The sequence below is a fragment of the Oncorhynchus mykiss genome, chromosome 9, assembly GCF_013265735.2.
Source record: "Oncorhynchus mykiss isolate Arlee chromosome 9, USDA_OmykA_1.1, whole genome shotgun sequence".
In the NCBI taxonomy this organism is placed as follows: Eukaryota; Metazoa; Chordata; class Actinopteri; order Salmoniformes; family Salmonidae; genus Oncorhynchus; species Oncorhynchus mykiss.
This window is the reverse complement of record NC_048573.1, coordinates 67,904,691-67,920,403: the sequence shown is the minus strand read 5'-3', so window position 1 is coordinate 67,920,403 and position 15,713 is coordinate 67,904,691. Positions and strand designations below refer to the sequence as shown.

General features: G+C 42.5%; 1 protein-coding gene across 1 annotated transcript; it reads right to left on the bottom strand.

Moving 5' to 3' along the window:
* Positions 1 to 9,177: 9,177 nt before the first annotated feature.
* Positions 9,178 to 15,373, bottom strand: LOC110533035 (acrosin). The gene is made up of 4 exons (XM_021617162.2): positions 14,971 to 15,373; positions 14,313 to 14,590; positions 9,922 to 10,064; positions 9,178 to 9,763 (listed from the first exon to the last, which is right to left on the bottom strand). The coding sequence occupies exons 1-4, from the start codon at positions 15,165 to 15,167 to the stop codon at positions 9,527 to 9,529; spliced, it is 855 nt and encodes a 284-aa protein (XP_021472837.2). The 5' UTR covers positions 15,168 to 15,373; the 3' UTR covers positions 9,178 to 9,526.
* Positions 15,374 to 15,713: the final 340 nt, after the last annotated feature.

Below are 15,713 nucleotides of genomic sequence, written 5' to 3'. Positions count from 1 at the left end.
CGCACAGTTGTGGAATAAGTGATTTTAAAAGGGTTTTTAGGGTATGTAAACATTATTAATTCAACATTATTAATTCAACTGTTCTGCCTTATTATTATTCAACCATGCTGGTCATTTATGAACATTTGAACATCTTGGCCATGTTCTGTTATAATCTCCACCCGGCACAGCCAGAAGAGGACTGGCCACCCCACATAGCCTGGTTCCTCTCTAGGTTTCTTCCTAGGTTTTGGCCTTTCTAGGGAGTTTTTCCTAGCCACCATGCTTCTACACCTGCATTGCTTGCTGTTTGGGGTTTTAGGCTGGGTTTCTGTACAGCACTTTGAGATATCAGCTGATGTACGAAGGGCTATATAAATAAATTTGATTTGATTAAGTTGCATTGTTTAAAGTGGCTAGTGATACATTTTTTACATCAATTTCCATCAATTTCCATTATTAAAGTGGCTGGAGTTGAGTCAGTATGTTGGCAGCAGCCACTCAATATACCACAAAGAACAGCCCTTAGCTGTGGTATATTGGCCATATACCACAAACCCCTGAGGTGCCTTATTGCTATTATAAACTGGGTACCAACTTAATTAGAACAGCCAAAAGTATGTTTTTGGTACACAGCTGATATACCATGGCTTTCAACCAATCAGCATTTAGGGCTCAAACAAATCAGTTTATAATTGTAGCCTAAATAAATCCCGTTTCCACATGTACATAACTATAGATAAATCAGACAGGATAGTTTGAGTGATGAAAGTTGGACAGAGGATCTCAATCTCTGCAAGAAACACTTGGATGAACTTTTTTTTAAACTAATGTTAGGCTATTTTCTAATTGTGCCGCTATTATTTTTGTCTTTTTTCTCGAACCTTTATTTAACTAGGCAAATCAGGAAAGTATTATGTGCCATATGTTAAGTCTACAACTCATTAGAAAATGCCTATTTGTGAGATTGACTTATTTCAATAGACACAGGCTACTGACTAAAATCCGGGTTTATAATTGCAATTCAACTTTGCCATGGTTTACTAGATGCAGGTGGCCTATAGCCCCTGATAGGCCAACATGCCAAAATCTGATTTTATGGAAAAGTCCACAATGAAACTGACATTAGATGTGGAGAATGATACTTGTGCTATAGCTGTGACCTTGATCACAATTGATAACTTCCACTTCAATTAACAAAATATATCCATGAATAAATGCATAGTAACACAAGGCTACAACAACAAACTGAGTTACAGGCTATTTATTAAATCTGTTTGCCAGCTACACAAGTGGCACAAATTGATTTGCAATGACTCCAGTGATAGTCATTTCAACATATTTATTGTATCAAATGGTAGGCAACAGTAACCTGCAATGACATGTAGAAATTAATAGCCTACTTGATTACCAATAGATGCAAATTTAATGTCATTTTCATTGTAGACATTTTCCCCATAACACAACCAAGCGAGCGAGTTCCATAACTTAGAATGCAGTTTACTTTAAACCACCTCTGAGCTAATTTATTTATCTAAATAGCCTACCTAAAAACGGGTAAAAAGTTTGGACTCCTACTCATTCCAGGGTTTTTCTTTATTTTATAGTATTTTCTACATTGTAGAATAAACGGATTAGCAGGACGTGTACTCCGAGCATGCGCTGACCAACTGGCAAGTGTCTTCACTGACATTTTCAACCTCTCCCTGTCTGAGTCTGTAATACCAACATGTTTCAAGCAGACCACCATAGTCCCTGTGCCCAAGAACACTAAGGTAACCTGACTAAATGACTACTAACCTGTAGCACTCACATCTATAAGTATAAGTATGATTTTTTCCCCCATCTTTTTACTGACGTCTTTTTCTGACCACCATACCACCAGATTTGTATTAGTACGATTGGTGTGATGAGGTAGATCCTCATCAAGGACCTCTGAGCACAGAAGGCGATCAGGAGTGTAGTGGTCCTCTTGAAGAGTGGTGTGATGGGTCAGATCTGCAGTGAAGAGTATCAGCGCATTCTCTTTTTTTTCTCCCCAGTTTTCTCCCCAATTTCGTGACATCCAATTGGTAGTTACAATCTTCTCTCAGATGGAGAGCCATGTGTCCTCTGAAACAAGACCCTGCCAAGCCGCACTGCTTCTTGACACACTGCTCGCTTAACCCGGAAGTCAGCCACACCAATGTGTCTGCGGAAACACCGTCCAACTGACAACCGAAGTCAGCTTGCAGGTGCCCGGCCACCACAAAGAGTCGCTAGAGCACAATGACACAAGGAAATCCCGGCCTGTTCAAACCCTCCCCTAACCCGGACGACGCTGGGCCAATTGTGAGCCGCCCTGTGATTCTCCCGGTCACGGCCGGCTGTGACACAGCCTGGGATAAACCCGAGGCTGTAGTGTCGCCTCAGCACTGAGATGCAGTGCCTTAGACCCGAGGCTGTAGTGTCCCCTCAGCACTGAGATGCAGTGCCTTAGACCCCGAGGCTGTAGTGTCGCCTCGGCACTGAGATGCAGTGCCTTAGACCCGAGGCTGTAGTGTCCCCTCAGCACTGAGATGCAGTGCCTTAGACCCGAGGCTGTAGTGTCCCCTCAGCACTGAGATGCAGTGCCTTAGACCCGAGGCTGTAGTGTCCCCTCAGCACTGAGATGCAGTGCCTTAGACCCGAGGCTGTAGTGTCCCCTCAGCACTGAGATGCAGTGCCTTAGACCCCTAGGCTGTAGTGTCGCCTCAGCACTGAGATGCAGTGCCTTAGACCCGAGGCTGTAGTGTCCCCTCAGCACTGAGATGCAGTGCCTTAGACCCGAGGCTGTAGTGTCCCCTCAGCACTGAGATGCAGTGTCTTAGACCCCGAGGCTGTAGTGTCGCCTCAGCACTGAGATGCAGTGCCTTAGACCCGAGGCTGTAGTGTCGCCTCAACACTGAGATGCAGTGCCTTAGACCCGAGGCTGTAGTGTCGCCTCAGCACTGAGATGCAGTGTCTTAGACCCCGAGGCTGTAGTGTCGCCTCAGCACTGAGATGCAGTGTCTTAGACCCCGAGGCTGTAGTGTCGCCTCAGCACTGAGATGCAGTGCCTTAGACCCCTAGGCTGTAGTGTCGCCTCAGCACTGAGATGCAGTGCCTTAGACCCCGAGGCTGTAGTGTCGCCTCAGCACTGAGATGCAGTGTCTTCGACCGCTGCACCACTCGGGAGGCCTTAGCGCATTACATCTTTATCAATTTGAGATTTGAAAAGAAAACTAGAAAATTACGTTAAAAGTATTTCCTTGGTACTAGTTGAAGAGATTTTGTGGACTCAGCTGGTTAAAAGTATTTCCTTGGTACTAGTTGAAGAGATTTTGTGGACTCAGCTGGTTAAAAGTATTTCCTTGGTACTAGTTGAAGAGATTTTGTGGACTCAGCTGGTTAAAAGTATTTCCTTGGCACTAGTTGAAGAAATATGTGTCAGTTATAGCTTAGAAAGCAAATCGATATCCTCAGTTTTCTGGCATTTCATGACACTTACTGTAAGCATAAAAAGAGAAGAAAATAAATTAACAATTGGCACAATGTGGGCATGCAGGATAAGACAAATCTAAAATAATTTAAGAAAGAGGATATCAAAAGTAGACAGTAGTTGGATAATATCTTTTTTTTTTACTGATCTCTAAATGGTAAAGTTTTTCTTTACCTAATACTGTTTCTAAACACACCATTCCATAATCCTGAGGACATTGTCCTGTACAGAGATTGCCAAGCTTTCCTCAATTGGGGGATGCAAAAATGTAAGTATGTGCAAAGAGACAAAATATCATATTTTTCCAAAGTTATGGTGTCTGTTATATCATTCCTGCAACCAGTGGCGGATTTAGGTATAGGCGATATAGGCAGCCGCCCAGGGCAGCATCTTGCCGGGGGCGGCACGGGCCAGCCTCATAAATTTTTTTTTTAAAATTGGACTGGTGACATTTGCGCGATTGGTTTTCTATCGCTTATTTGCATTTCACGTCAATGATATAATGTCACCGTGTGGGACTGTGGGTCAATTAATCTTGTCGGAGTGGGCGCCCTGATTCTAGTTTGTGAGCTAGGCAGGCTGCTGCTTGGGAAGGTCTCCCACTCAGAAGTACGAGATGGGGAGGGGGGCGGGGGAAATCTATCAAATAGCGCACCTTTGTACAGTACCAATGCAATTAGTAAAATCAGTCACACTATGAAATACTACCAAATAAACCACAATTCATTCATAATACTGTGAATATAAAGTTTCAGACATTGTTGCATTTTTTTCTGGTTTGTGTGAAATCGTTAAGAATAATATAAACCAGTCTGCACACCACCGAGGTGAATTGGTTTAGTCTTGACTCTTGGTTGACAGTGTTGGGGGATGGGTAATGTATTGATGCTCGAGTGTCAAATCCCCACAAATTTGTCTTTGTTACTTCTTTTGATATTTCTTATTTTTGTATATACTTTTATATTTATACAGTTTTAAATGTTATGATTATTTATTTGTGTTGTTCCAAATGTCTGAATAAAAATTACATTTAGTGCCGAACAGTGATTTTTTTTTGTTAGCGGGGGTGTAATTGGCAAATCTCTTCTCTGCAACTGCGCATCTGTGTGAGTTTGAGTGAGCGACAGGGAGAATGATCTCTGTCAGAGCGACAGGGAGAATGAGTAAGAGAGAAAGTGGAGGTGTCTGTTGAATCAGGACACATGGGTTTTGCACCTGAAAAAAAAGGCGAGTTAAAATATATTATTAGAAGCGGTGCTATTTCAATTGAATCTACTTACACTACGACCAGGCAAGCATGGTCAGCTGAATAGGATGTCTCATGGGGAATCCAGTCTCAGTGAGACCTGATGCAGAGAAAAACAAACATTCATGATCATCAGCATAGCTAGTACAAACCAAGCTCTTACCAAGCCGGTTAGTAGGAATCAATACACATTGAAGATCAGAGTATCAAAGAGAAAAAAGTAACATTTCACACACATAACTTTCCGTTAATGACTATGGATTTGAGGAGGGGTGGTTCTGCTATCTCCATTCCCTGGGATGTAGCAGAATAGATTACTGGTTACTGAGTGGGTGTAGAGGCCATGCATCAGGTCATTGACGTTTCAGGAACTGTAAAGACAGAAACAAATCATGATTAACCATTACCTAAGGTCTTCACTAAGTTAGACTTAGCCTAGCAAGTACACTGACTATCGTTCCCCTCAGCAATATGTCAGTCAGGCAGACAAACTGAGATATATAGAGAGAGAGATGGACAGCAAAACCTCAGCTATTTACATTTCTTAGTCAGCAGGCTGGATAAATACTGTACTACTTCGCTTTGTTCTCTCCTCCATCCAAGCTAGAAGATTCCTGAATAATAATAATAATAATAATTGAAAAAGGCTGTTGAGAAGTGTAACTTCAGAATGAGTGTTGAGGGGGAGCAGTGATATACAAAATGTATCATAGTCAAATACAAAACACACAAAAATTCAAGGATCCTTGATGAATCAAGAAGAACTTCACATTCATATTGGGGCGTACACGTTTCAATAACTAGGCTTGCTAACAATGTCTCACACACACACACACAATCAATGTTTCCTGTATTTGTATTAATCAACCACACACACTCACAAAGCTAGCATGACACAATGTTGACATGATGAGAATCTTGTCATGCTAGCTATCTAAAGCTATTGTGATCATCATCTCTCCCTGTCTCTCACACAGAGACAGAGAGAGAACACACACACACATTAACTAAACAGATAGTATCAAAATGTAAAAACGTTAGCTAGCTATAACATGTCCATGGAGGATTAGCCAGAGAGCTAATGTTAGCTAACTAAAATGAGCTATCTAGCAAAACATTCCTTGACGTTTTTCTCCCCAACAAATCGCTGCTTTACACTCTAAAAAGAAAAGGTCCCTGGACTATCCTTTAGGGGTTCTTCATAGTTAAACTGTGGGGGAACCCCTATACGTTCTTCAAATAACCCTTTTAATGTATCCTCAAATAACCTTTTGAGGTTCATTTTTTAACTACCCCCCCCCCCCCCCCGTCCCCCCGTCCCCGTCCCCCCGTCTCCTATTATTAATAATGATAACAATACACACAACAATAACACAATGTTTTAGTTCTCAGTGTTATGATTTTAGTAGCAAAGCAGAATAATAAAATCTAAATGAGGTGAACTCCCAGCAGAGCCCCAAGTCCGATGGATATATCCTCTGGTGTGTTGATGTTAATGTGTTGATGTTCTCCGTATCCACAGCCAGAATGAATTTGCAGTGCATTGTGATCGAACAGGTTTCCTGTTATATTCATCAGAGGTGTAGGGAGGGTGAAGTCCAAAAAAATAGTACGTATACAGATGATTAACTTAACATGCACACAACAGAATTCATAGCTTGATTTTTGTGTTGAATGTGAATGAAAAAAAAACTGTTTTGATAATGACGTATGGGATATTTATTGTAATGGTAAGGGAGGACGATGGTAAATGCGAACTGCATAACATACCAATAGACATACTTTTGTCAAAAGCGAGCTGTTCAGTCATCTGCACGCAGACAGCCAGCCTTCAACATATTCTTATAGCCGACATATTCTTACCTCTTGATATCCATTGAATTGTGTCCATTTTCTGTTTTAGAAAGATTGGTACACATATGAAAAGACAGATGGTATTATCATAAAACAATATAAATGTAGAAGGGACAAACCTTAAATTGAGATGTTTACATTTTTCAGTTAAGGTAAGTGGCTGCACCGGTTGTCCTTTCAAATCAAAATGTTTCAGTTGGGCAGTTAGGTTCCTGCAAGAACCCCCAACTAAGAAGGTTCCTCGATGAACCCCACCTCCTATGGGGTTCTTCGAAGAACCTTTTAGGAGCCATTTTCAGTGCTAAGAACCCTAAGATTCTTCAAAGAACTTTGAGGATCTTAGAAGAATGCATGTTGAGTGTAATAAAAACCTAAATGGCCTTACTCCTCAAAAAATGTATTGAGCCGTATAAGCTGAAGTGGATTCGGCCCGATTACCATTAGCCGGAGCCCTGAGTAATATGATTCTGCCGGACTCTGGAAATTCTCAGCCCACATGAAGCCACCCAAGTCCGTTCCGAGTCCCCTGTATCTCAAACGGAATACGCCAGAGCCCAGCGTGTTGACTGGGTACAGCATGCCATACACCCTAACCCGGCTTGGTGCGCTCTGCCTGCTGTTGTTTACCAAGTGTGCTAAGCTGAATCATGCAAACCCTGTTGAAAAAGAACATTACTCAAATTGTAATAATTGTAATGGTTATTGTGTCTTATATGCAATGGGTGCATGAACCACAAACACTATGAACATGTTTATATAGATTGGTGTCTATTAATTGAGTAGTATTTAGATAACTGATCAGTAGTTCAATCAGATTTCAACCAAAAAACAGATATCAACCAAAATAAGACGTATTTTTCATGGCGTCAAATATACATAATGAAAAACATGTCGGGTTATAAGACGTCTCGACCAGAAGTAAAAGACATCTTTATCAGGTCGTATGCCCACTGGGTGAGGGGCAGAGTAGTGTCATGACGCTGGCCTGGAGGTAGGTTTATGACAGTCATAAATACCCCCCCCCCCTTTTTTCCTCTCTCTACCCTACTGATGTGACTATTGAAAATCCCTTGGTTAACATAGAGATTCTGTGAACATCAGAAGGTGGGGGGAAATGAACCATATTTTGGTAATCCGACCAGTTGAACATATGCGTTGGTACTTAATGAATATGATGTCAGTTCGGTTGTCATCTGAAACATTCTCATCAATGATAGGATGACATAAATGGTACAGTGGAAAGTCTACACATTATAGTTATCAGATTCACATGGAATTGTTGTGCAATTTAAATGTTTGAATATAGAAATTATTGGTGAAAAGATTAAATGTAATTTTAGCTTCCATGAGAGATTTGGGTTTTCATAAGGTTAGGGCTCTGCTCAATCAGTGGCCCGCCCTTGTGAAGACACATGGGTTACAAAACTATGAAAACACACCCTTCTCCCTCCACTATATAAGCCATTGACGAAAATGTAACCTTCTGTTCCGAGGACGACGGTCCATACGTTAAAAAGGACTAACATGTCAACTACAGAACTAAGCCAACCTCAGCGTGAGCTTTTGTTGTGAATGGTATGAACTTTGAACTCTTATTCACTAAAGAAGTGAGACATTCTAGCCGTTGAGTTAGCAACAGCAGCTAAAAACGTGGGCTAGGAAAGGACAGACAGAGTATCCCGCCTACCACCCACGACGACGCTACAATGTTTCCCGTTTACCACCAGAGACACTCTTCAAAGGACTCTGTTGGGCAACACGGCCTTCCATCTACCACCAACCTATTGAAGCGCACCTCAGAGTAAATATTTATTGCATTTTCCTTTTCCAAATGGGCGGTAATTTATAATGCATAGGTTATTGTATTTACGATAGCACAGCTTCTCCCTTTTTTTCCTCAGTCTTCCCACTCTTTCACTCAAACCCAATCCTTTGTGTAACCAGCTGTCATATCTGTTCCGTCCGCTAGGGACTTTTTCCTTTATGACATCATTTGTATTTAAGGTATGATTCATTCTGTGTATATGTAATTCTGTGTGATTAGTTTGGTATTTAGTAAATAAATAATTAAACCCACTTTTGTATTGCTGATTCAACTTGTTAGCCAGGGTTCGTGAAGATAACCAAAAATTTACAACTTTCAGATGAGACTGAAATAAGGTGACGAGTAATATTGACTGCTATTGATGTAAAATATTACTAGGTCTTTAAGAGTGTATTCAGGAGGGATAACAGCTTGGTGCCCCAACTTTCTAGTTAATTACATTTACATGATACGCTCAATCAAGTAATATTAATTACAGAGAAAGGATTGTATAGAATAGCATGTCATATCACTTAATCCGGCATAGCCAAAGACACGACAGTAGTAAGTAACTGAACAGATTTTTTTGAACAATATATTTGTGAAACAGAAAAATGTAAACATTTAAGTCGCATTTAAAACATAATCCATTAATGATATAATATAATATATATATTTTTTTAAAATGTTTTTGGGACCAATCACAAGAGGGGCACCTCTGCTCAGTGGTTGAACTTGACATTTTTGCCAACCTGTGAGATCAAAATCTTGCCAATATAAGTAGGCTATTAGTCCCAAGGAATATAATAGTATAGAATTCTCTCAAGAAATTATTAGTATGCTACAACATTTAATTTCATGTTCCTTAAGGCCTAGCTAATGTTTTAATGGGCTACTATGATAAAGTAAGACAGTGGAAACAATGGCCTTTTGGCATTTCACAGGTTTATCCTTCAACAATCATTAAATTGTTGAAATGACCCATCAAATATAGCCTACAGAGCCTTTGAATAATATGGTTTATTTAGGCTACTCCTGAGAAGTGACAGAACTATTGACAATGTAAAGTCATCAAAATGTAATGACCATCCATGAGAGAGTAGTTTATGTCAAACACTGGACTAGATTCAGCAGTTCACCTCATTCAGATAAGTCTAGAAACTACACTGGACAGGACTAAGATGAAATGGTTATCTAGCTGACAGACGGCTGACAGGGATCTTGACTGAGTTGTCTTCAGCCAGGCTGAGTACTTGCTGGCCATAGTATACACTCCGGGTCTTTTAGGCAATCCGCAGGCATCCCCAAAACTTGTCACGCCAACAATGTAGAATTTTTCCTGATCCTCACTGAAGCACTGGAGTGGACCTCCACTGTCTCCCTTCATAATGCAGTGAAAACAGAGTATGTTTATGGTATTATCATGGCGAACACAAGTTTATTCAATGGAACCCTATTTTCCATGAGCTCTGGTCAAAAGTAGTGCAGTATAAAGGGAATTGGGTGCCATTTTGGACACAGACATAATGGCCACCTCACCTGACATGTGTCGACCCCCCCGGTCTCAGAGCCAGCACAGATCATGCCATTCTTGATGTAACCGTTGTACCAGTCGATCTGGTTGCAAGTATTTCGCTCAAACAGCTCCACCTCAGCTTCTTGCAGTGTGTCCATTGGCTTTCCTAAAGAGATACCAGACACACATTGTTCCAAGATGGTGTAGTGTGTGTTTGTCTTTGTCTTACCCTGCGTTTTATCCCGTGTAAATAGCAATAGTCTTTTTCGTATACATCTTAATCTCACTTTCTATCTACGAACTAAATATACTTTCCTGCAACCCACCTCAACCAATGTGGTACGGATCTGCTATTTTTATTCCTGGACCTGGAACTTCTATCAGGAGCTAGCCAGCTAACTAGCTACTAGTCTTTGTTACCCACGGCTAGCGGTGTTCACTTTTTTCTCGGTCATCAGCCAGCCAGCCTTAGCTCAGACAACACCTGCCTGTCTGCACAGCGCGATATCAACCCAGAGCATATTTGACTGCTTCTCTCTACCACATCACCAGATTCCTGCCGCTCTGGATCATTACACCGGATCATCGCAGCTAGCTAGCTGCAAACAAGTGGCTAATATTAGCTAATGCCTCTATCCCGAAGAAAGCACCAGCTAGCCTTGAGCTAGGGCCATATACCAGCTAATTCTAGGGCTACAATACCTCCTTTGCCAATTGGCCTGGACTCTTTGTCAACAAGGAGCCCTGCTGATCCATCACGACTGGACTGCCGACGTGATTGCCCGATGTGGTCTCAACGGGCTATTATGTTACGATGTCGCCGAAGAACCATCTACTAGTCCCGGCCCGCTAGCTTTTATGAACTCTTTGTCCTCTGCTCGCCTAGCGTAGTAGTGACTACCAAACGACACCCTGACTCACCTATTGTTGCTCTTTTGACCCTATGATCACTCGGCTACACAGCTGATGCCCCCTGGACTGTTTCAATAACATGGTACCTCATTTTGTTTACCTGTTGGCCCCAGCCTTAGACTCAGATCCTGTATGTACCAAACTGACCTTTCATCGCCATTTACCCGTTGTCTTAGCTCTCCTGATCAACACCTTTGTTTGCTTTATGCCTCTCTAATGTCAATATGCCTTGTCTACTACTGTCTTGGCTACTTCTTACTGTTTTATTTCACTGTAGAGCCCTCAGCCCCGCTCAAAATGCCTTAGATAGCTCTTTTGTCCAACCACACACACATGCGGAGACCTCAATTGGCTTAACTGGTGCCTCCAGAGACGAGACCTCTCTCATCGTCACTCAACGCCTAGGTTTACCGCCACTGTACTCGCAACTTACCATACCATTGTCGGTACATTATGCCTTGAATCTATTCTAACACGCCCATAAATCTGCTCCTTATATTCTCTGTCCCCAACGCACAAGACGACCAGTTCTTATAGCCTTTAGCCGTACCCTTATCCTACTCCTTCGCTGTTCCTCTGGTGAAGTAGAGGTTAACCCAGGCCCTGTAGCCCCCAGTACCACTCCTATTCCCCAGGCACTATCATTTGTTGACTTCTGTAACCGTAAAAGCCTTGGTTTCATGCATGTTAACATCAGAAACCTCATCCCTAAGTTTGTTTTATTCACTGCTTTAGCACGCTCCACCTACCCTGATGTCCTAGCCGTGTCTGAATCCTGGCTTAGGAAGGCCACCAAAAATTCCATCCCCAAATACAACATTTTCTGCCAAGATAGAACTTCCAAAGGGTTGGAGTTGCAATATACTGCAGAGTTCTGTCATGCTATCCAGGTCTCTGCTCAAACAGTTCGAGCTTCTACTTTTAAAAATCCACCTTTCCAGAAATAACTCTCTCATTGTTGCCATTCGTTATAGAGCCCCCTCAGCCCTCAGGTGTGCCCTGACCACCACATGTGTGCCCTGAACACCACATGTGAATTAATTGCCCCCCATTTATCTTCAGAGTTTGTACTGTTAGGTGACCTAAACTGGGATATGCTTAACACCCCGACCTTCCAACAATCTAAGCTAGATGCCCTCAATCTTATAGAAATGATCAAGGACCCTACCAGGTACAACCCTGAATCCGTAAACATGGGTATCCTCATAGATATCCTCCTGACCAACCTGCCCTCTAAATACACCTCTGCTGTCTTCAACCAAGATCTCAGCGATCACTGCCTCATTGCCTGCATCCGTAATGGCTCCGCGGTCAAACAACCACCTCATCACTGTCAAACGCTCCCTAAAACACTTCAGCGAGCAGGCCTTCCTAATTGACCTGGCCCCGGTAATCTGGAAAGATACCGCATTCCATCAGTAGAGGATCCCTGGTTATTCTTCAAAAGTGCTTTCCTCACCATCTTAAATAAGTATGCCCCATTCAAAAAATTTAGAACGAAGAACCGATTAAGCCCTTGGTTCACTCCAGACTGCCCTTGACCAGCACAAAAACATCCTGTGGCGTACTGCATTAGCATCGAATAGCCCCCACGATATGCAACTTTTCGGTGAAGTTAGGAACAAATAGACACACGCAGTTAGGAAAGCAAAGGCTAGCTTTTTCAAACAGAAATTTGCATCCTGTAGCTCTAACTCCAAAAAATTCTGGGACACTAAAGTCCATGGAGAATAAGAGCACCTCCCAGCTGCCCACTGCACTGAGGCTAGGAAACACTGTCACCACTGATAAATCTACGATAATTTCAATAAGCATTTTTCTAAGGCTGGCCATGCTTTCCACCTGGCTATCCCTACCCCGGTCAACAGTTCCACAGCAACTTGCCCAAGCCTCCCCCATTTCTCCTTCACCCAAATCTAGATAGCTGATGTTCTGAAAGAGCTGCAAAATCTGGACCCCTATAAATCAGCCGGGCTAGATAATCTGGGCCCTTTCTAAAATGACCTGCTGCAATTGTTGCAACCCCTATTGCTAGCCTGTTAAACCTCTCTTTCGTATCGTCTGATAGCTATAAAGATTGGAAAGCTGCCGCGTTCATCCCCCTCTTCAAAGGAGGAGACACTCTAGACCCAAACTGTTACAGACCTATATCTATCCTACCCTGCCTTTCTAAGGTCTTCGAAAGCCAAGTCAACAAACAGATCACCGACCATTTCGAATCCCACCGTACCTTCTCCGCTATGCAATCTAGTTTCCGAGCAGGTCATGGGTGCACCTCAGCCACACTCAAGGTCCTAAAAGATATTATAACCGCCATCGATAAAAGACAATACTGTGCAGCCGTCTTCGTCGACCTGGCCAAGGCTTTCGACTCTGTCAATCACTGCATTCTTATCGGCAAACTCAACAGCCTTGGTTTCTCAAATGACTGCCTCGCCTGGTTCACCAACTACTTCTCAGATAGAGTTCAGTGTGTCAAATCGGAGGGCCTGTTGTCCGGGCCTCTGGCAGTCTCTATGGGGGTGCCACAGGGTTTAATTTCTTGGGCCGACTCTCTTTTCTGTATACATCATTGATGTCGCTCTTGCTGCTGGTGAGTCTCTGATCCACCTCTACGCAGACGACACCATTCTGTATAATTCTGTCCCTTCTTTGGACACTGTGCTAACAGACCTCCAGACGAACTTCAAAGCCATACAATACTCCTTCAGTGGCCTCCAACTGCAAGTAAAACTAAATGCATGCTCTTCAACCAATCGCTGCCCGCACCCGCTCGCCCGTCTAGCATCACTACTCTGGACCTTTTCTGACTTAGAATATGTGGACAACTACAAATACCTAGGTGTCTGGTTAAACTGTAAACTCTCCTTCCAGACTCACACTAAGCATGTCCAGTCCAGAATTAAATCTAGAATCAGTTTCCTATTTCGCAACAAGCATTCCTTTTGCCACTACAGCCTATTTATTGCCGTACCTCCCTATTCTTACTACATTTGCACACACTGTATATAGATTTTTCTATTGTGTTATTGACTGTACGTTTGTTTATCCCATGTGTAACTCTGTGTTGTTTGTGTCGTACTGCTTTGCTTTATCTTGGCCAGGTCGCAATTGTACTATAATTGAGAACTTGTTCTCAACTGGCCTACCTGGTTAAATAAAGGTGAAATAAAAATAAATGTAAAAAAATGCTGTATTCATCTACTGCTAAATTCAACATTCAGCACTGTTATACCCTTATAGCCTGGTCCCAGAAATGTTTGTGCAATCACAATGGCACAAACAAACTGGTACCCAGGCTAAGGCTCTCAACACCTAAACGTATCTTCATCCAGGGGTGCTGCACTGTGGCTGAACCTGTTGTCCTCTCAAATGGATGAGTTTGTGTTATACGGGGGGTTGAGAGCAGAGCAGGAGGCCAGTTTCCGATGTTACAGTTTGATTAATAACGGTTGTATTGTATCATATTGTGTTGTCATTTCCTAATAGATCCCACACAAACCTTTGAAAGAAGTGCTGCCCCAACCACTGATGAAACACTGGTTGAGGTTTAAGTTGAACTCCTCCATCTCGTCTTCCACTGTACAGACAGGCTGGACAAAGTCTGTGTACTCCAGTGGAGAGCTGAGACGCAGAAGAGCTATGTCGTTGGAGTAGCTGGGGTGGTGGAACTTCTCATGGGCTCTGACCTCCACAACATAGCGGCGCTGGGAGTACTGCCCTGGTTCTGTTAGCACGTTGAGTCCTGCCACCACGCGCAGACTGGACCTCCTATGGGGTCTGGGCACAGCAAAAGCAGTTGGGGGGTTAAACAACAGAAATTATTATTTTGAGCAGAAGAGTATCAGCAGCTTTTTCCATTGTTTACTGACTAGAAGGAAAAATGCATTATTGAAGGATGAGAAAGTATGTATCTGCCACTGCAATGTAATTTCTAAGTTAAATAATTTTGTCTTATAAGCAATTGAAGCAATTGAAGAAAATTGAAGAAATTGTTTTTTATCAGTGACACTTTCAATTATGTATCTCAAGTGATTCTACCTGTTTGTCTTTATCTTTTTGCATGTATGATTAGGCATGGTGATGGCTGGGTAGCCTATGTAGATGTAATATAGGCTATTCATGTGATTTATTTCTTGTTGGTTATATAGATGACTCACGGAACGATAGTGAAGCAGTGTGCAGCGGTGAGCACCCAGAGGCTGTTGAGGATGGTCCCGCCACAGAGGTGCCAGGACCTCACCTGCACGCTGACCTGCCAAGGCCATGCACCCAAAGGTGCATTGCGCCCTCCAACAACACGTGACCCTCCTGGAGCGTCTGCCAATGGCCGCTGTCCGCATGCTGTCATCACCATCGCAGAATAATGGAAATGTAGAATGTAAATTTCAGTTGAAAGTTATGCAGGTCAAGCATGCGCACTACTGATCACATATGAAACAGATTATCACAGTAGGCCGAGTATGGCAAAAGTAAACACCTTTACTCTGCTTATCATAATCGATGTAAGGTCAATATCAAAGTAAACATACTGATTAAAACACCTGGTTTTCTGATTAAAACACCTGGTTTCGAATTATTAGGACATGTGAACGACTTAATCGGCGTTCCAGCGATATATTTAATCTGCGCATGTGCCAGCCAGTAGCACAAGCCTCCCTCAATAGGCTGGAATCAGCTTTCGCGTCATCGCTTATTGGCAACATTTAGCGCGCCCGTTGCGCACAATTCTTTTCATGATATATCTGGTATTGATCTAGGACTTACTTCCTTGTGCTGAAACTTCAGATAACAATACACTTATGGACAGGGCACATTGTAAAAAGATTCCAAATGTCCTAAAGTCCATCTTTATGTGAGGAAAATGTAGGTGGACTAAACTGGCAGGTGGATTGGTGGATCT